We start from the raw sequence: 22626 nt of genomic DNA on the forward strand, positions 1-22626 counted from the left end.
CAGTGGAAAGGGAGTGACAAAAGGAAAGCCCCATTCAATGAGTGAGTATCACATATGTCCATTTAGCAAACAAGAACTCATTACCCAGGGCTCGCCAGATGAGGCAGAAGGCCAGGGTGAAGCAGACGAAGGCCCAGTTCCACTCGTGATTCTTGCCCACGGTGGACACTCCCATGAAGATGAAGATCAAGGTCTCGCTGACGCTGCTTAGCATCTTCATGAAGTACTTGATGGTCGTGTAGGATTTTTGAGATACATTTTCTTCCACATACTTATTCATAGTCATTGCACAAGCAGTGATTCTGAAAGACAAGATTCAGCTTCTCTTGAAACCTAACAATGATCCTAATCAGAATGCAAGAGATAGCACTTAAGAGCTAAATTATGGCTCTACTCTTCTGCCCAAGACTACAACATCATCGAATGATTTTTAGAGGTGAATGTGATTTGCATGTAAACCTTGGAAATCCTAAAATCTCTGGAGGTCTTCTTTAGCAACCCTGGCTGAACTACTCTGCTCCGCCCAGCATTCTGGTCCCTCAATTCCCTTACCCCAGATTCATGCTTAAAGGTCTATGGACATCGACACCATCAGCTCTCCTTTCTGTATCTCAGATAAAACAAGTCCAAAATAAATTTGAAACTCATTATCTTTCTGTAAACTGATGTATTTTCCCACATATGCCCTGTTCCTCTATTATCTAAAAGGATTCTATTGTATAAAATCCTAAACTTGAAAATGGGCTTGTATTAGACTTCTCTCCCTGTCATACCTCAGTAGCCCCCTGCCATATTATTGGTCCACAACTGTTTTCGATTCTTCATTCTGAATATCTCTTGGACCCACTCACTTCTTTTTGTCCTTAATTCTGAGTCTCATTTCTATGTATCTGTTGTATCCACTTCTGGGAAATTCAAAAGGTTTTAACAGGCTCTGAGAATTCTGGAAGCAAAGAAACTCTTTTGCTTGTTCTCCCCAGTATTTCCAAAACTTTGAGACCACATCGCCCTTTATTCCCACTCTCATGATATCTACTGGAATATGGCACCTGTAGAAAAGGAAGGGCTCCAGGATCAGGTCTACACTCCTGAAGCTCTTCACACATTTCCCTCAGTGGAGAATTCCAGTTTCACATCTGCCTTCTTTCCACCTAGGCACACACCATGTGCCTCCGCTGTATGGAATTGCCCAACCTCAACTTGTTCTTTATTGTCTTCTTGCCTTGCTACACAAGTGGGTCCCTCTCTGTCAAGGACGCTACCCCTGATCAACTCAGATGCCACCCACAGAGGGGAATTTAGGATGAGCTTGGTGACAGCTCATGGTAGGTCCAGTCTAAGGAGACACAGTTACTATAAAGTACCAAAAGAATTTCATTACACAGGTCCTATAGAATGAAACAGGAGGATGGGATTAGAGGGAGCCACCCTGCCTTCCACTAAGTGGTAACCATGCCATAAGCTGAATACTGATGATGATTTGCAATTTCCAGCATTCTCATAACTCCAGCACTATAGTGACCCTAGTTCAGCCCCCGCTACTCCCATCATGTGGTCCTCTTCACTCTGAGAAGACTTCTGCTGTCTTAAAGAAATCCTCCTACAGTGAGCATAAGAATAGGTAGAAGAATGCAAACCTAAGCGTCCTCTGAAACCTAAACAGATAACCGCAAAGACCTCTCATTGCAAAGAACACATCTGTTGTTCACACAGAAAACAAATGCAGGTATATTTATTTTTGTGCCCCTTATTAAAACAAAACAAAGACTCCATCAATCTAAGGACCATGCATTGAGCCACCATGTCACTGTCCCCAGTAAGTGAGTATCTCTTTTAGATTTCTGTAAGTGAAGAATGTATAATTTATGTGGTTTCCCAAAAGAAGGAATGGCCTTATTAAATGTGGTAATAAAATTCAACAGCTATAAAACAGCTATAAACACATGGCAAAGCCCTGAAATAGTTGAGGACTCATATAAAAACAGTCAATCTTCAGAGAACCTTTAATTTGTGCCAGGTACTATGCAAACATATTGAAGGGATTATGTCAGTTAAACCTTATAACAAGTTTATGAGCAAGTTCTATTATCATTCCTATGCTTATAAATGGAAGAACAAAGGCAGACAGAGGTTCAATTATGTAAGATTCCAGTGCTAATAAATGGTGGTGCCAGGGTATGAATCTGGGCAATCTGATTTAAAGACAGTACTGGGTCAGGCATGGTGGCTCACAACTGTCATCTCAGCACTTTGGGAGGCCGAGGCAAGAGGATCGCTTGGGCCCAGGAGTTTAAGTCCAGCCTATGCAAAATGAGACCTCGTCTCTACAGAAACAAAGCCAGCACTGTGGAGGACTTAATCCTCACCCTTTCCACGTTCTCATTGAGCCCCACAATCTCTGATGGGAAGGAGGTCTTCCCTGCCCACCAAGCTGTGGCTTATCCTTTCTCAAGCACAAGACTGTTTGCATCCCTCTCCTATGGCTGCTATAAGAAATAACCACAAACTGAGTGGATTCAAGCAATGCACATTTACCATCTCGCACTTCCAGAGGTCAGAAGTCCAAAATCACATGAGTGGGCTAACATCAAGATGGTGACAAAGCTTTTTCCTTCTGGAGGCTCTAGGGGAGAATCTGTCCCCTGCCTTCACTAGTTTCTAGAGCCACCTGCATTCCTTGGCTCTTGCCACATCCCTCTGATCTCTGCTTCCCTAGCCATATCTTCTCTGAGTCTGACTCTCCTACTCCGTCTCATAGGGGTTCTTATGATTATATCAAGGCCACCCAGATATTCCAATGGAATCTCCCCATCTCAGGATTCTCACCTAATCACATCCACCAAGTCGCGTTGGCCATAGAAGGTAACATATAAGCAGGTTCCAGGGATTAGGATATGGACATCTTTGGGGACATCTTTGAGGCCACTATTCTACCCTTCCAGGTTGCATTCTCCTCCCCTAAACTGTATCCTGAACCAAGTGCATGACCCAGATGAACATGGCCTCTGCTGCTTGCATGCAATTAGGTGACAGAAACTAACGGGAGCTCTGTCACACTGACTTGACGCGAAATCCTGGAACCTCCTCCAGCAGGCAATAGGAACTGGGAGAACAAGCTGGAAAGTGGCATCTGTCCCAATAAGCCAATATCAGGCATCTTGCCAGCGCTCCCCCAGATACAAATCACTGGTTACCCACATTTCTGAAAATCTTCATCTTTCATATTTTGGCTTAATTTTTCTTTAACTAGACTTTAAAAAGTAAGATTTCTCTAATACAAAGTAATGAAGGCAATAGATTAGATTAAGAATCTGAATTATAACTTGTTTTAGATATATAAAAAAAGACATGTATACAGAAGCACACACTAATGAGCCTTTCAAAAATGTTGCTTTTTTAGGTACTTCATGTAGTGGATAAAAATGTTGCCAGGTAGAAAATTTATAGTAAAAGTAATTTATAATGGACATATTTTTTTTTAAATTCTCTAATCCTATACAAAAGATACTTCAAAAGGGTTTTATTATAAAGCACTTTAACTTATAGACAAATATGGAAATAAATGAACACCAAAGTAGCCACTACCCAGCCTTCTCCAGTCACTTGTATTTTTTAAAACAAAATGTCATCTATAGAGTGGAAACATCAGCGGTAGAGTTGATTCCTCATATTAACCCCATCCCCTTCTCTCCCTCTTGAGTTGATGGTTTTGAATCATTCAAAAATGTAACTTTAAAAGGCTGATGAATAGTGTTTTTCTAAACATTCTAAACATTTCCCTCTGAAATTATGTTCCTGTCTTTCATTGGGCAAAAAGTAAACCATGCAGGCAAAAAGTAATCTCTAGTTTATTACATGAGCAATTTAACAATTTCTGTTTAGAAACAATTAAAATATAGCTTTGGTGGCCGGGCACGGTGGCTCATGCCTGTAGTCCCAGCACTTTGGGAGGCCCAGGCGGGCGGATCACAAGGTCAGGACATCGAAACCACCCTGGCTAACATGGTGAAACCCCATCTCTACTAAAAATAAAAAAAATTAGCCGGGCGTGGTGGCGGGCGCCTGTAGTCCCAGCTACTTGGGAGGCTGAGGCAGGAGAATGGCATGAACCTGGGAGGCAGAGCTTGCAGTGAGCTGAGATCACACCACTGCACTCCAGCCTGGGCGACAGAGCAAGACTCTGTCTCAAAAAAATATATATAGCTTTCGTGTAGGAATAAAACATGGAATTAATTGAACATGAATGTCCATGGGATCATTTTCCATTGCTTTGTATCATTAACACGATATCAAGAGTGATGCTCAGAGTAGCCAGACACCTTGCTGTAACTCAATGAAGTTTCCTACCAGCCTCAGTGAGACACTGAACAGGAAGAAAGAACGCCCTAGGTGGGTACCACAGGCCCTAGCATCTGGTAGTGTCCTGTTCAGGAAGCCTGTGCATGTCTGTGGCACTGAGGCACCTGAGGGGCTGGGGGAAATACTCCCAAAGTTCCCATTCTGGTCTGCCATGTACAACTTGAGTCACCTGGCCTCTCAAGCAAAGGTCTAGAGGTGTTTTTATTGCAAAGAGATTTTTTTGCTGTTGCAGTGTACTCTGACCTGAAGTAAAACCACCTCACCTTCAAAAACATCAGAAGTATACAAACTACAAATGAGCTAGTCTGCATTCCACTAGAGAGGTACAGGCAAAACGGCCTCTTACGGATAGAAAGAATGAAACCATCTCTGCCCACTCCACCAGGTCATCTTCTAGAGCTAATAGTCATCACCATCACAGTATATACATATGAGTCTCTGTTTCTCTAAAGGAATCACAAGAAACTTACAGAGGTGGCGAATGATGCAGGATAGTATCGGACTGCCCTTGGCCTTACTGGGTTTGAAGTTTGTGGCCAGGAGAGTCCTTGGGTACGATATCACATCACAGCATTATCACAGTGCCACCACACTATCGAGAGTGGAGATTTCTTCCTTCATCACATGTCCATAGCCTCATATCCTCATTCTGTGTCATCAGTATGACATTGTCCCCAACAAAACAGTAGCCTAAATAGATTCTTAATATTATAGAAAATTCTGGTTAAGTTTCTTAATTCTAAAGCTTCAAAATAAAACCATTGGCCTTCAGTATTCCTAGTACGCCCTTACTTTTATTAGCTCGTGTCATTGAATCATCTTCCCCCCTCCTTTTCAGGCATGTCTCTCTCTCTCTCTCTCTCTCTCTTTCTCTCTCTTTGTTTTAATTTCCATACCTAGTTAATATGATTGAGAAGTGCAATTTAACATCAACCAACATTTTCTGAGCATCCATTCTGAGCCAAATTCTGTGCTGGAATCTAGGAAGGTGAAAGCAAGTAAGACTCAATTTCTGCCTTCAAGAGTTCACAGTCTAAGGGAAGAAACAGACACAAAGAGATCATCGGAACACAACACTGTACATGCTAGAATGAGGAAAGGGAAGATGCTGTGGAAGTGCAGGACAGCAAAGGGTGACTTCTGCCACAAAAGAGGACATTTGAGCAACATCTTCATGGACAATCTCACCTATCAGGAAAAAGAGGAAGTGAGTAATTCAGGAAAAAGCAGCAGCCATATGCAAAGGCATAAAAGAAATAAGCAGGGTGGTGCATTCAGGAAACTGCCAAATCATTCTGTTCGCTGGAGGAGGGGAAGTTGAAAATGTTAAGAGATGAGAATGCAAGAAGTGAGGGCTCAATGACACTGTTATACTGAATGCTTAGGAGTTTTAACTTTATAGGCTGGAGAGAAAAATGAGAAATTATAATTTCAGTCACATAATTAATGTCTATCTCCCCAACCTAACTGGACGCTCCATGAGGAAAAAGAAAAGTGTGGCCAATGCTTAGCATAGTGTCTGGCATATATTTTGCATCAATGACTGCATGGATGAATCATTAATTGGAATGGTGGTGCAATATGAATATATTTGCTCTGTATCCATTGCCCATTTCGCATTCCAAGGCATGCCCAGATTTCGATAGGTCTTAGGCTCCATTCTGTAGGACAGTGTGGAGACGAGGCATGCACAGAATTCGCAGATGTACCCTGCTATGTTATTATCCTGTACCACTTTAACATAAATGTGTGGTGATTATCACCAATTGAGAGACAGAGAAGGGAGAGCACTGTAATTAGTGGTTTTCTCCTACACCAGCAATTGAGGTTTTCTTTATCAGTATATCAATCAAAATACAGTGTAGGACAATTCAGGCCAGCTATAGACACTACCTCAAAAGAGTTTTGTTTTTGTTTTTGTTTTTTTTTTCCTGGAGAGGGTGGGTTGGAAATAGACTTTCCTTTCTACTTAAATGATTTGTCATTTGACTATTTTCTGAATAGAAAATTCGAACAGATACTTTTTTTCTGTATTACTCCATGACTCCATTATTAACCTGCTTTCTACAGATATTTATTTATTTTCTACCAGAATGTATGCTTTGAGACTATGGACTAATGCTTAGCATGGTCTGTGCCTATAGTGGTACCAAGTACAAGTTCAATTAATGCTTGCTAAGTCTAGTTTAATGAAGATCCAGAGTGCTTTATCTACAATCTGAACTGTGTAGAATTAACCAATTAAGCAAAATTATTTTGCTCCCATTCCCTATGAAATTAAAAAGTATGAATTCAATTGCAAGAAAATATCACCCAAATAATATTTGTATATTCTCAATTAAGGCTTTGCCAAATATGAAAGCATATTCCACTAATCAGTGCCAAGCATATGCAACGATGAAGATCAATTAAAAAGCTTTTTCTGTATTGATTAAAGCCAGGTCTTGTGGTGACTCAGGGCACGTTGCATGCTCTCAGAATAAAGTACTCACTCAAGTGAGGTAAATTAAATTATTCCAGGGCATGAATGTACTATACAGTGAATTGCTTCTTCCAGAAAACCTGACAGCCAAGAGAAACAGAGTTTGACATATGAGAAAATGCAAACAATAATTGTTTTTAAAACAGGATCCAAGCATAAAAACTGAACTATCTTTTTTTTAAACATCAAAAATGAAGTGTAAATTGAAACTGTCATAAATCTTGGATTAATCATGAAGCCTTGTCCATTGCATAAATTCTCTGCAACTTTTTTCTCCTGAAAAACTGCTTTCAATTCAATTCAACTAACATTTAGAGACCACTTATTGGCACCTGAAGCAACTCTGGTTACCTGGAGAGAGAACATCAAAGGATCACAACTCAATGTCAACAGCGTCATGAAGCACAGGTGTCAAGTGTCGCATGGAGTCTACCCAGTCTAGCTGGGGAATGTTAAGAAAAGCCTCAGAGAGGCAGGAAGATTTGACCAACATTTTGATGATGGAATTAAGGTTTTCCAGGTGGAGGACTCCTGGTCAATGTTGGAGGTGGGCTATAGGTGGGGCCTGGGTATGTGAAACCTGCATGCAACAATCCTGCACCAGATACACACACAGAATACTTCGTGGTTCTACATGAGTCCTAGAAACATCAGCATGAGTTGCTGCTTTCTGGAAGTTCTTACGGCTACTAGCAAGTATATTAGAGCAGTATGGTCTGTGGACCACGTGTAAATGTTGGAAAACTACAAATGCCTGTGCCCCATCCAAGGCCTATATCAGAATCTCTGACTGAGGCCTGGGATTCTGTCCATGTAATGACATTTCCTGGTGATTCCTAAACACATTAACATTTAAGGACAGGAAATGGGAGTATAGGCAGAGGGTTCCAAAGAGGAAGGAGAAATGAGAAAAAAGAGCTGAAATTTGGGTCATTTTATTTAAAGTTGTATTGGAGGGTGAGCATAAGGATTAACATGGGATTTGAGGAGTAATGTGGATTTAACTACATTTGCCAACTATTCTTCCTTCCCTGTCTCTCAGTTTTTATGACTTGGATCTAGGTGCAGATCCCTGTGTTCTCTTGCCTAGACTGGTTAGTGTGCAGCATCTTCACATATTTCTTTTTCCTGCCTGAGTCTCTACTTAGGTACCTTATCCCTGCTGACAGCAGCATTTCCTGATCCTCCTCCTTAATCAAGGATTCCTCAGCCCTAGGGCAGCCAGTCAGACTGGGGCCATGATTTACAGCTTTCACCCAGAGTACCATGAAAACTTTAATAGTTGTAAGTGTCATGGTGTAAAAAAGTTTTGGAAGCACTCTGATCATGTATTTATCATAAAACAGAAATACAATTGTGTCACTTCTCCTTAAAGATTCCAAAGCCTCTCACCTGCCTATAGCACACAACAGGTCAGGCAAGACCAGGGGCCCCTCCTTCTCACCAACCTAGAGTTCAGTTCACCTTGGAGCCTTCAATTACACCTCTGCCTCTACCCAAAATGTCCCTCTTTTCGTCAATGAGGCTTCAACCCAAGCATCATCAACATGACCATCCCAGTATACTTTACTATACAGGATTGAGCTTTCCTTGCTAACTTGTAGTCAACACAGATTGGGATGGCAGTCTGACTCAAAGTGAGTTTGAGTTCACTGCCTTATTCTGGCAACACACCCTACTTCTCATGTCACAGGGCTGGTCATGTGACACAGTCTGATCCCATGACAATTCTCCAAACCCCAGGGCCAATCACAGTGCTTGCTCTGAAATGTTTTCTAACAGGACCTGGCAGGGTAGATCTCACTTTACTCTTCAGTGACAGAGTTGCAGAGATATAAAACTTGATTTGTCTGTGACCCCGGTTTCATGCTTTGGAGATGACTAACCAACTAAAAGGAAGCCTTCTCACGAAGGGACAGAAAGTTAATAGAGAGAAATACTTAGGCAGACATAGGAGTCCCTTGTCCCATCACCCTAAGGCCAAATCCCACCGGTCCTCTCAAAAATGTACTTATTTACATGAGCCAGGAAATCCCTCCTTTCTGACTTAAACTGGTTTGAGTTTGGCTTCCTTCATTAACACAGAGCTTCACTCTGTTGTTTCAGCCAGGCTCCTGACTACAAAAATGCCTGGTGACTCGAGGTACATCAAATAACGGGGGATTAATGGTGAGGACACAAGTGGAAAGACAGAATCGGGGCCACTTGGCCAGGTGCCCTGGGAATACTGACAAAGTCAGACCTCATGTTTGATTGAGGTAAGGGAAGTGGCAGCAGCAGGAGCAAGTACATAAGAGAAATGCTACAGCATCAAGAGGAGCTGCAGGCAGCCTCTCCTCGCCCCAGAAGCCAACACAGGAGGGCCTGGGGTTCACACCAGGCCAGTGTCCTCCCCTGTCCAGAGAATTGCTCAGAAGTAAACTGAGGTTTGTTCAAGCAAGGAGAAAGAATAATGGGTTCTCCTTGGGACACATATCATGTCAAGGAAGAGCCAACCTTAACCTCCATAGCTGTATTCCTGGCTCTAACCTCCTCACACAGGGGCCGAAACACTGATTTAATCCATGTGTCCAAGCGTGTCATATTCAGGAGTACTAGCTGGGTGCTAAGTATACATTTCATTTCAGTTTTTCTGAAAAAAAAATTATTAAAAAATAAAAAGTATTTATTTCTCAGCAATTATACATTTCTGACTTATTATCTTGTTTTACATTTTGGCCTACACATTACCAGAAAGTAATATCATTTCCTACAATATTCTTGAAATACAGGCCAGAAGGGATATCATCATTTAAAAAAAAATAAACATAAAGAACAGTCAAGAAACAGTCCAAAAAGCAAAGTGATGGCAGCGTTTTCAGTTACACAAAAATATCCACTCTTCAAATAGATTTGGAAGAATCAGTTCTTAATTTGGGAACGAATTGTTAAAGTTTTGTGTAACTTAAAGTTGGCAAGGAAATACCAACTTTTTTCTTGTCTAAAGGATACCTCTAAAATCTACCCTGTTATCTGCACTGAAGGAGAAAAGCAATGGTATTATTCATCCTAATAACCAAAAAAGCAATATCAATATCCTATCTTTTTAGCTAAATATTCTAAGAACGCAGTGAATTGATTTTCATAAGCCAGTCAAGTATAGCATCTATTGGATTTATTATGCATTGTACCAATTTTTCCTAGAAAATAAGTTTTTTCTGCTTGTGTTTCACTTAAACTTATATAAGTACCTGATATATAATTATTCCTTTAGTACCCTGACTACTTGATAAACACCAGAAGACACTGTGACACAGGTGACAAGTTGAGGGAAGACTGACTGGCTTCATAATGTATTCCTGATAATCTTCAAGAATGAAATACATAATCTTACTTAGCATGAGTTTTGTTTGTTTGATTTTTTTTCCTCCATCAAAAATCAATTATCTTTTGACATTAGCTAGAATAAAGACCTATAGACCTTAATATAGAGGCTTTATTGATCTTCAGTCAGTCTGCAGAGTAAATACAGATAAAAACAGAGATGAAAACAATGTCTTTAATGTTGTTTTACCTCTAAGAAGATGAGGCAAGAAATATAATGTTTTGAATACTGACTATTGTCTAAGTTTACAAATTCAATTTGCAAAATATATACATTATCTCAACCCAGGGAATCTGTTTTAAAGTGCGTTGCTCATTCCTGCAGGAGCCACAGCTTTCCCTCCCACTTTAGATTTTGAGGATGTTTATATCCAAACCCCCAAACGTGGACCTAGGGAAACATTTTTCATTTTCACAAGGTGGCTTTAATTTGACATCTTAATTATCACAAGCCACTTCAGAAGGACCTCCAACTTCCCTTCAGTCTCTCCTTCCTTATTTTCTTTCTAAACTTCCCCATTCTCAAAGAAATGTTCTTTATAAAGAGCACAGTTGTCATCAGAGCGGGGAGAGCATTTCTCTTTCATTCCTCCCATCTTTTCATGACCTATTTTTTTACCTTATCAAAAGGAATAAAACATATGTCACCAAGTCTTCAAATATCCAAGTAGAAAACACTCGTGGTGAGCACCACAGAACAGCAGTGTCCAGTAGGAATCACTGGAGCTGTATATGTAATCTGCAGTTTCCTAGTATTCACAGCGAAAGACATGAAAAGAAACTGAACGTAATTTTCAGAACATATTTATGTAACTCAACATGTCTAATACATTGTCATTTCAACATCAAATCAGTATAGAAATTACTAATGAGATATTCTAGAATCTGTTTTTTCCTACTCAGTCTTAAAAATCTGCTGTGTATTTTTTTATTTTTATTTTATTTATTTATTTATTTATTTATTGAGATGGAGTCTTGCTCTGTTGCCCAGGCTGTAGTGCAGTGGCGCAATCTTGGCTCACTGCAACCTCCACCTCCCGGATTCAAACGATTCTCCTACCTCAGCCTCCCGAGTATCAGCTGGGATTACAGCCATCCACCACCATGCCCGGCTAATTTTTGTATTTTTAGTAGAGACGGGATTTCGGCATGTTTTCCAGGCTGGTCTCAAACTCCTGACCTCAAGTTATCCACCTGCCCCGGCCTCCCAGAGTGCTGGGATTACAAGCATGAGCCACTGCACCCAGCCTCTGCTGTGTATTTTAAACTTACAACACAACTCAATTCTACTTTCAAGTGCTCAGAAGCCACACAAGGCTGGTGGCCACCCTATTGGGCAGGACCGAGGAAAGAAGTGACAGCTTACCATTTTTGTTCCTCCTTCAAAGAACCAAGCAAATGCTGGGGTTCATCTATTGAATCTACTAAATTAAACAGTTTAAACCATAAACATAAATACAAATAATTTCATGAATTGTTTACATGTCTCTAGGTTAAGGTTTATAATTTCCAATTCCTTTCTGTCTTTACTCGTCTTACACTACAGTTCAGGCAAAGTTATACAATAGAAAATAAAAGATAATCATAAGCTTTTTGTTGCTTTCTTTGTTTTTCCTTTTTCCTGAATATACCCAAGAAATTAAGGGGTATATGCATTGTTTTTGTATCACTTAATTTCTAGCATCATTTTCCTACCTTTCCTCCTCCCACCCCAGCCTTATTTATGTTTGGGGTGGTCATACCAGATTTTGAAGTGGTCAGTCTTGGCCAGTCAGAGCTATCAGTGAAAGTGTACACTCTAATTAAAAGTAAAACTATTATTTGTCAAGGCGGTGTAAGGTACAATGACCCAGTGAGAAAAGAGGAAACAGGGAGCCAGAGATCTAAGGCTCTAGTCTTGATTCCCGCTTCCTTCTTTGTAAACTCACTTCCTGCTCTTCTTTACACTTCAGGACATTGAGATGAGGGTCAGTTGGCATCATGTGTTTGAAAGCATGTTGTAAACATGATGCATCACATAATGTTTTATGAATGTCCTACAATGTCATGTGTTTATTATTTTTAATCTTTGTGAACACAAGTAAACATGTTGAACCGGTTATTCTGGCATCTAGGGCTATGGTTTAACACTCTTGGATCTTGAAGAGATGGTCTCCTAAATGCTACAAAGTGTGGGTAAACCAAGAGGCACTAGGATAGGCAAAAAAAAAAAAAAAAAGGCATGCTTTCCTATTTTTTCTCAAAATGTTAAACAGATGACAATTATCAGCTCCTACAGAGAAAACGGATGAAAAGAGCATATGATCTTCACACCTTTACCAGTGACTACTTCAGTCCAGCAAGCTGGAGCTACTCCTGGATTTCATTCCTAAACCTATCATTCTGGAAATTCCCGTTACAAATTTACTTATTTACAAATTTGCATGGGATGTGCTGGGGTTTTTTTGGTGGGGGGAGGAGATGTTGCACATAAACAGGGCTGACCTGGTAACTGGGGATGCAGGATCAGGTCTAATTCTCCACTGAGTCATCTGACAGCCATGTTTTGTCCATCTGGGCCTTGATTTATTTATTCATAAGAATGAAACTAATCACCATATTCTACTTTCTTTGCAATAATGCTACTGGAATAATTAGCAATAAATAGTAAATACTTAGAAAGTACCCTTAAGGAAAGAAATACTAAGGAATTATTAATCCATCACAGCAGAACTAAAAAATATTGGTCACGGCCGGGGCAGTGGCTCACACCTGTAATCTCAGCACTTTGGGAGGCCGAGGTGGGTGGGTCATGAAATCAGGAGATCGAGACCATCCTGGCTAACATAGTGAAATCCCATCTCTACTAAAAGTACAACAAAAAAAAAAATTAGCCGGGTGTGGTTGCGGGGGCCTGTAGTCCCAGCTACTTGGGAGGCTGAGGTGGGAGAATGGCGTGAACCCAGGAGGCAGAGGTTGCAGTGAGCTGAGATCATGCCACTGCACTCCAGCCTGGGTGACAGAGCGAGACTCTATTTCAAAAAATAAAAATAAAAATAAAATATTAAAAAATGGGCACTTACTCTCCTATCTGAAGGAGGAGTTAGCCATTTTCAAAATTTGCTACTGTGGAGGCCAAGTACACCCTTCCCTCTTCAGGTCAGTGTGTTTCCAATGTCCCACTTATTAGAGCCCAGAGAACTGTGTAGGGTAGAAGGGGAGGATCAGAAAGGAGTCTGAAATCCAAAAGGGGATAACAAACTTTGGCTTAAGTTGATTTCTATAATGGCTCTGAATTTTAGTGATCGATTTATCCAACCGTTAGTGTCCTTAGGTAAAGAAAGCAAAATGAGATCAAATACACCATTGTCCATAGGAATCATCAGTGCTTTGACTTTGAGCATTTTTCTGAGTATAAAGTTCAAAACACATGAGTCAAGGCAGGAATTTCTAAAATCAATAACTATTGGTCACCTCTCATGCCCTGCTATAGTGCTTTGATACTCAAAAGTGTCCAGCGCTATTGATATGTGAAGCTTCTGGTTTAAAGGATGATGGAAACTTTCCCTTAACTCTATTTCTGGTGCTATGGAAACTGAAGCACACACAGGCATATGCACACACACACACACACACACATATATACATTTCCCTATTGCCACAATTTATTCCAGTATAGAAATGAGTAGAAGAATGTTAGAAAACAGGGAATTGCATTGACCCTGTTAGTGTTTGAGTCTAAAACCCTTCTGAATATACAATAAAACATAAGTGTAAATCATTCCTTAACATTTAATTAGGTTTTGGGGTATTAGAAAGGACCACAAAGGGGAAACCAAATTTAAGACTGCTCAGAAGACATCTCTCCAAATATTTTGTAAGACAGAAGAAGATTTCACCTCATTATTTAATTTACTTGTCAGTAAAAAGCCTATAAAACCACAGTCTTATGATAAAGTTAAATAGCAGGAACAGTAGACTTTCACCATCTTTCCAAAGAAATCAAAATACTGAAATCCTGTCCAGCGCTTTCCTCTAAAAGCTTCCTTGCATTTTTAACCCAAACCAAAATCTTCTGTTACTCAGAAGATTGTTTCTTTTTCATTAGATTCATCTAGTAACTACCTGCTCATTAAGTAAGTGACATCCTTCTAGAACAGGCTGCCCAAGAGTCAACAAAGCTAATGTAGAGGGTTACAGGCTCTGAAAGGCAACATGAAGAGGACAGGAGAAGGAAGGATGGATGGAAGAAGGTGGAGGAGGGAGAGATGGAGGAGAGCAGGCAAAACTCAGGAAAGCCAAGTTTCACAACTGGGTTACAAATCATTACAGAGGCAGTTTAATCTTTCTGCCCACCCAGCAGCTGCCTATCCTATCTGCCTAGTTTCCTTTCTCAGGAGCTGCCCATTTCTCTTAAGAAAACAAGGGAAAGTCCTGAACATTCTCCGTACGTCAGGTGCCTTCACTCCGATTAGCCTTAAAGTTGGTTTATAAATGGTAGAAGAGAGAGTGCAATTAGTACAAAGTATGATAGGAATTTCTAAACTCGGTACAATTTGAGCCCAGAAAAAATGACTAGTTCTGTAAAAGAGGTGTGTGTAGATATGCATTTTAATTGCATCATTATGCTGTATCCCCTGGACCGAAGTAAATACAGTAATTACACACAAAGTGCACATAATGCACTTTAGAGTGGGGCAGGGCATGCACATCTGTGATCTACAGCGTAAGGAAGCAACACACACGGTCAGGTTTTGAATGGCATACTAATTATCCCACATTAGAAAAGAGGGTATCACTTCTGAGAACAAACATACCCCAATGTGAATGTGTACCTGCATTTGTCATGACAGAATAATGGGTGCATATGGTAATTTTGATGCAAAAATGCTTATATCACCGGCAATATCTTATTTAAGGACCCATATTATTTCAGTATACTTTGAGCAATGACAATATTAGTTTAGTTTTTATTTTTTATTTTTTTGAGACCGAGTCTCAATCTGTTGTCTGGGGTGGAGTGCAGTGGTGTGATCTTGGCTCATTGCAATCTCCACCTCCCAGTTCAAGTGATTCTCCTGCTTCAGCCTCCTGAGTAGCTGGGATTACAGACATGCACCACCATGCCAGGCTAATTTTTGTATTTTTTTAGTAAAGACAGGGTTTCGCCATGCTGGCCAGGCTGGTCTCAAACTCCTGACCTCGAGTAATCCACCCACCTCATCCTCCCAAAGTGCTGGGATTAAAGGCATGAGCCACTGCACCTGGCCAATGACAATAGTAGTTTAAATGTAATAAAAACATTTCCTCTACACTAAGTTGTCAAGAAAATCTTCAGTTTGAAGTTGGAAACAAAGGCCCACAAACCACAGCAGAGAATTACCTGTGCTATTTATCAGGAATATGTGGCCCTATTTGTCTCTTACTTCTGAATTCCTAGCATAAGTAAACCTGTGATCCCATCTTCACAAGAGGCCAGTGACTTGATATAGCATAGGCCTTCCAAACCTTCCATCACCGACATCAAGGATGCACCAGGATTCCCACCCCATCCAATTCTTCAACTTCCCCCCATATGCTGGATCTTCAAGAACCCCAATTCCTGCCTGCGAACATCTGGCAAACTGACAAATTTACATAGCTCCTTTGTGGGTTCTAGAACTTTTACATATACTCAGACTTGCAATGCAATTCAAGGTTCTCATACCCCGACTCTTGCTAGAACAACACTGCTGGAAACTAGATACTAAGTCCCTCCCCTACACTCTTTTTAGAGACCTTGTAACTAGTTGGTCATACATTTTCAATGACACTGGCCAAAGAACACCGAGGAAACTGGAAGTCATACAAATGATATGAATAGCAACCAGGAAGACGTGGAACATTACTGGGTCAAACTAGATTAATGCGTTGCTTTATTTAGGTTTCTCTGTGAAACAGAAAACCACCCAACCTGTAACTCAGGGCTTTCATGACCCCAGGTTCCACTCTCTTTGTGTAGGGGGTCTTTGACTTCCTCTACCACCAACCTCATCTGCTTCTGATACAGACGTGCTGATAAACGGCAGAAGTCAAACTAGCCCCCAATGAAACAATCATCTTAATCAGAATGGAAGAGAAAATTTCAGGAAGACCTAGGCTTATGCTTATAGCTGCAAAATTCTAAATATGTATGGTAGGTCCTAGCATTTAGCCTAGTGCATATGGAGCTGTAAATGCATATTTGTCAAAGTAAAAAAAAAAAATGTAAAAGCATTCCATTACTAAGTATTTCTCAATGATCGTATACAGGGTCTTACCATAATAGAATAGAAGCTTGTTTTTGGAAGCTACAAAAACATCCACACCCAATGAGCAGCCTCCTTCAAAGTGATCCTCCAAATGCTAAAACAGGATTTAAACTCCATCATTCGTCAGCCTACTTGTCTAACTTCTCAAACACTTCCTTCAGAACCAGTTAGTGCATGAGACACTAACCATATCTTTAGTAAATAAATAATTCCTGGCTTTAAACATTTCCTGCTTTATAATCCTGCATCTTTGTTTAAACAGCTAAACTGAAATTGTGTGGTCACAACTCTTATTTTGCTTTGAATGACTAAGCTGTTATCCCAAATCAAATCTACCATTCAAAGTATTTCTATGACTAAGGTTATGCCAATGAATATCCATGAGCCATTCCAGAGCTCCAAGAGCAGCTTGGGATGTGACTTTGTTGGAATAAGCTTATAGGTTCCCACATGGACTACCCTGATTGGGCATCAAACTCATACAATTCTTGGTGCCTGACCAAGATCCACCCCAACAGTTTACTGTCATATTTCATGAGACCTATGAGAATGTTTAAGCAGCTTTCTATCTGAGCAACAAATCATGGTAGCATAAGTTTTGCTGATATATATTTCCATTTCTTTGTAACAAAATGTAAGAAAATCTTTTTTTTTTTTTTTTTTTTGAGATGGAGTCTCACTGTGTCATCCAGGCTGGAGTGCAGTGGCACAATCTCGGCTCACTGCAAGCTCCACCTCCTGGGTTCACGCCACCTCCTGCCTCAGCCTCCCAAAGTAGCTGGGACTACAGGCCAATGCCACCACGCCCGGCTAACTTTTTGTGTTTTTAGTAGAGATGGGGTTTCACCATGTTAGCCAGGATGGTCTCGATCTCCTGACCTTGTGATCCACCCGCCTCGGCATCCCAAAGTGCTGGGATTACAGGCGTGAGCCACCGCATCTGACCGAAAAATCTATTTTTAATTGTTCTTAAAAGAATAAGAAAACCTAATGTTTCATATAACTTATTCAGCTTTAATATCTTAGCTGAGAATGCGTGCATTCAATGAAATGTTATCATTGAGCACTTTTAACAAAGAATTACTTACGCCATGATGCCCGAGAGGTGAAACATTTCGGCTGTGATGTAGGACAAATAACTGTACAGGAAAACAAAGAGTGGCTCGATCACTCGGATATTATGGGTGAATCGAGTAGTAAATGCCGCTATAAAGCCCAGGAAGATGCCAATCAGCACCCCACCGATTCCCACAACAAAGAAGTTCGCGATTCCTGCAAACACATCAATGGTCTCAATGGTTTTCATCTGGCAAAACGACTTGAACAAGTTGTACAGGACCTGCAGGAAAAAGAAAACACTTTGTCAAGACCCTTTCCAATTTCCCCATTATCACTCTGGGCACAAACACATCTACCTGGCCTTCCAGTAAGGACATTTCTTCTGTGTACCCAAGTAGGAAAGTGACAATCATTGTGTATTCGTTTGTCTCATATTTTAATACCATAGCTTTAAACTAACCAAAAAAACCTTTCAATAAAAGTGAGTTGTCAGGGAATTTATTTCTAAAAGTAAGGGAGAGGCAATTTCAAAGTCATTGCATAACTTATTCCAAAAACATTATTTTTTCCAGATATCATCTGAAAGATTATTTTAAAATATTTGTTTGCCATCCAGCACACCCAGCTCATGTTACCATTGCTTAGTAAGTAATATGACAGCAAGAAAGCTTATCAGTGCTGCTGTGAACAGATTTACCTTATAAGGTCCTATTGTGGAACCACATGACAGAAGTGACCCACGCATCAGGACAGGTACCCAGGATGAGTCAGTCATCCTCCCAGATCACCAGTTCCTCACTGCACACTCCACCTCCTCCCCCACCCACACATACATGTCTGGTGTAACTGAGACACACCCAAAGGAATTTTCTTCAAGCAAAGAGGCAGCAAACTCGTGTATGTGTGTGTGTGTGTGTGCATCTGCCTAGGTTTTCTTATTCCTTAAGAATAATTGAAAATAGATTTATCTTACATTTTGTGACAAAGAAATGGAAATACACATCAGCAAAACTTCATGCTATAATGAGAATGCTCTGTTGTTCTTTTTTCTTTTTCTTTTTCTTTTTTTTTTTTTTTTGAGTCTCTGTCACTCAGGCTAGAGCGCAGTGGCGTGATCTTGATCTCAGCTCACTGCAACCTCTGCCTCCCGGGTTCAAGCCATTCTCCTACCTGAGCCTCCAAAGTAGCTGAGATTACAGGCAGGCGCCACCACCCCCGGCTAATTTTTGTAATTTTAGTAGGGTTGGGAGGGGTGGGTCTCACCATGTTGGCCAGGCTGGTCTCGAACTCCTGACCTCAAGAGATCCACCTGCCTTGGCCTCCCAAAGTGCTAGGATTACAGGCGGGAGTCACCACGCCCAGCCTGTTGTTTCGTTCTTTACATAGTCTTGGTTTAGTGAAGCCTTCAAAAACGCCAGGCACTTCATGTCTGCTGGACAATATGCTTTCAACTTGTGCCTAGGGCCACTGACCAAACTGAAATGGAAAGTCATGGCTGCAGACCCACCACTTTCTTTTCACAAAATAAGCAAGTCAAACACCAGCCAACCAGGTGGCCTGCTTCTTTTTCACTTGATATTTACAATTCTGGGAGCACCTGTAATCTCCAGGAAAACCAACTGATAAGGACGTTAGGGAGAAAGGCCACGCTACACCCTCATTTGGAGTCTGAGAAACTCAAAACTGATCCCATTTGTTCAAGGTCAAATGACACAAAATGTCAGAGGCAATATTAGCATCCAAGACTCCTGACCTCCTGATTAAGTGGTTCAAGGTTCAATCATGGGAGAATGAAGTCATACTGTCTGGTAAGCAGTGTGTGGCCTGGCCAATGCCATCTCACTTTTTCTGCTTCACTTTATGGTCATAGCCTACCACAATATGGGTTTAATATGTTATTCTTTCCTCCTTTCTACTTGATTATAAGCTCCTTGTGATCAGTCAACACCTTATTACAATTTACATCTTCCATGTTGCCTAGTAGATGACAATAAATGTCTGTTGGCTTTGAAAAATAGTAGATTATTCCCTAGAAAAGAGTGAACTTTTCCTTTTCCCTAATTGTTGGTGTAACACTCGAGATCATCTGCTATCCTCCCCACCAAGAAATGACTTCAGAGAAGAACAAAAGAGACTCATTCTCCTGAAAACTTAAATATTTCAAAGACATCATTGTTTGTCAGAGAAGAAAATGACTCCACGTAGCACCCACTTCCACTTTGAACCTGCTGTCAGCATCAGTTTTCATCAGCATCAACACGCCACGGTTACTTCCTGAGACAGGATCACAGATGTGCTATATATACCCCTTGCCTCCAAACAGCCAAAGGCAAAAGGGACGATCACCGGCGTGCCAGAGGAGAGGCGGGTTTCCCAGCCATCTGCTTCTTCATGGACAGCTTCTCTCCAGGGCCACTCAGGCACCACATTCTGTCTCCAGCCTGCACCTGGGAGGCTCATCTCTTCTTTGCTCTAATCCCACTGCAGCCACTACAAGACCTACTTCCTTCCAAGGCTGCCATTCCATTTTCACATCAGGAAGGCCTCATAGTCTCAAAACACCTGGTACACTTTTTTTTTTTTTTAACTGCTTTCTAATGCACGTCAGATTGTAAAGGATTTCATCACTGTTCCATAAAACACACCATATTTATTAACTCCTGCTCCTGGTTTTCTTTCTTTGTCCTTTCTCTTGCCAGCAACCCACCCCTAAACCTTTACCTATCTTCCAAGGCACAGCTGAACCTACTGTTGCCCCCAGGAGCCCTCCTGGACCCCTCCAGCCTTTGCAAATACCCGGCCCTCTGACCTCCTGCACCACAGATGATCTCCCAGAACATTCAGCATCTTGTACTGTTGGTGCTAAGTTTTGAGTGAGTGCCTTATGTCCCCAACAAAACTAGAAATTCCTTTAGCACAGAGCTGAGTCTTCTTCTCCTTTTCCTCCCTCTCATCTCTACACCCCAGTCCATCCAGTGCACGGAAGAGTTCCCTGAGGGAAGTCCAGGTACTCCTTCCACAGATTAACGGGCATCTGCAGCTGGGTCACACGTTCCTAATCCTTACAAAACTATTTCGCTGGCAACTTAATGCATCAAATCTATCAAAGGTATAGCCTGTCTTAAATCCCTGCTTAATTCTGCAAAGAATTAAGATGGGTCACAGGCGCTGTACTCTCAGCCCATTGGGCCAAAGCTCCATTTTTGATCCTTCTCCTGCCTGAGATGCCCCTGCAGTGTCAGAGCTAATGTCTCAGGTAGAAGCGTTACCTTAACAACCAGAAAGCTTTCCACAACCTCCCACCTGTTTTACACTGAACCTGATACGTAGTTAGTGATCAGCACGAGATAAAATTCTTCTGGTTACAACTGGCCGAAACCACATACTTAGTTCATTCCAGTTAAATCCTTCAATTGTATTATAAGGGAATCTATACCAAAAAGTGTTTTAGAATTTTAATTTATATAGGTCTATGTATTATGTGTATATATGATGCATGTGGGCTGCAAATGTCTGTAGTGAGTCGGTGCAAAGTTGATCTCCCCTTGACACTTGTATTCTTAGATTAAAATGTCAGTGATGGCCGGGTGCGGTGACTCTAGCCTGTAATCCCAGCACTTTGGGAGGCCGAGGCGGACGGATCACAAGGTCAGGAGATCAAGACCATCCTGGCTAACACGGTGAAACCCCATCTCTACTAAAAAATACAAAAAACTAGCCGGGCGAGCTGGCGGGCGCCTGTAGTCCCAGCTACTCGGGAGGCTGAGGCAGGAGAATGGCGTGAACCCGGGAGGCAGAGCTTGCAGTGAGCTGAGATCTGGCCAGTGCACTCCAGCTTGGGTGACAGAGCGAGACTCCGTCTCAAGGAAAAAAAAAAAAAAAATGTCAGTGATACCTATGTACTAAATTCTGTCATGGGCTAATTTGACAGCTTTGAAACTTTACTGCTTATGATTTTTTTACATTGCAAACATATATATATTAACATTAGGAGTTATGAACTTTGAACTTTGATTTTAAAAGCATACTAATTCTGTGAAATCACATAAAGCAAGGGTGCAAATTATGCAAATACAGTTGTCTATCAGAATGGCTGTGTTCCAGAAAAAAAAGAATGTTCAGGTAATTTCTTCCTGCATGAAACATACAGGATAATCATTTTGCATACGACATTTTAGATCTATTATGCTGTTTGCAAAATCAAAATTAACATCCAAGTGGTCACTGCTTACCCTCCATCTTCCTAAAGTTACTTTCCACTCCACAGCACACAGTGACTGGGCCTCTGGGGTCCATTACTGGCTTCTTTCTACAGAACCAGCTCTCCTTAACCAAGCCTGGTTATGAGCAGATGGAGGAAACTCTTTCAGTCTTCTTGGAAAATTTATTAGAATATTCAGTGGCTGCATTAACATGTTCTGGAAATAACCTGAAAAATCTCTGCCTAATAAGGGAAATCTTGGGAAGTTTTCATACAACATTTATTCTGAGGGATAACAGAAAAGTCCTATTTAAAAATCACACCTTTATTTTTTTCAATTGCCGTGTCTCTAGTTACTTCTAATCTACTACAGTCCTGTACAATAGCGTGAAGTGTTTGATCTGCAATTTATACAATCCATTTCTCTTGCTTTGAGACATTTTCATGCTAAGTTTTCTTCGCTTCAGCTTTTCTAGCTCAATGTTGAATTTATCATAGTTTGGGAAAGGAGTTAATGGCACTAACCTAGCATGTTACCCATCCTCGAGGTTATATACTGTGTCAGTGAATTTTCTCTGATTAATCCTGATTCTTCTATCTGCAACTCCCAGTGACTCATCGTTTTTGCCGTAGGCATCATGGTCCGTATTTTTAATACCTTTCCAAAGTCCATGAGTTCCTTAAACTAACCCTTGTTCTTCTATCTGCAACTCCTAGTGACTCATAGTTTTTGCCGTATGCATCATGGTCCATATTTTTAATAACTTTCCAAAGTCTGTGAGTTCCTTAAACCTCTCCTAGGGATAAGACAGAATGAATGAATCAAAAAGAATCTTCCAGAAAACATCTCCACCTCTATTCTTTGAATGTACCTGACTAGGAGATAAAATTAA

General features: G+C 40.9%; 1 protein-coding gene across 1 annotated transcript in view; it reads right to left on the reverse strand.

Moving 5' to 3' along the window:
• SLC9A2 (solute carrier family 9 member A2) overlaps positions 1 to 22626 on the reverse strand; it is a 93808-nt gene that overhangs the window by 30949 nt on the left and 40233 nt on the right. The window contains exons 3-4 of the mRNA XM_033175587.1: positions 17562 to 17812; positions 85 to 302 (exon numbers count right to left, since the gene is read on the reverse strand). Of these exons, the coding sequence (XP_033031478.1) occupies positions 85 to 302; positions 17562 to 17812 (469 nt within the window). The remainder of the gene's footprint in view (positions 1 to 84; positions 303 to 17561; positions 17813 to 22626) is intronic.

This window comes from Trachypithecus francoisi, unplaced genomic scaffold (assembly GCF_009764315.1).
Source record: "Trachypithecus francoisi isolate TF-2019V2 unplaced genomic scaffold, Tfra_2.0 Lachesis_group17, whole genome shotgun sequence".
Classification (NCBI taxonomy): domain Eukaryota; kingdom Metazoa; phylum Chordata; class Mammalia; order Primates; family Cercopithecidae; genus Trachypithecus; species Trachypithecus francoisi.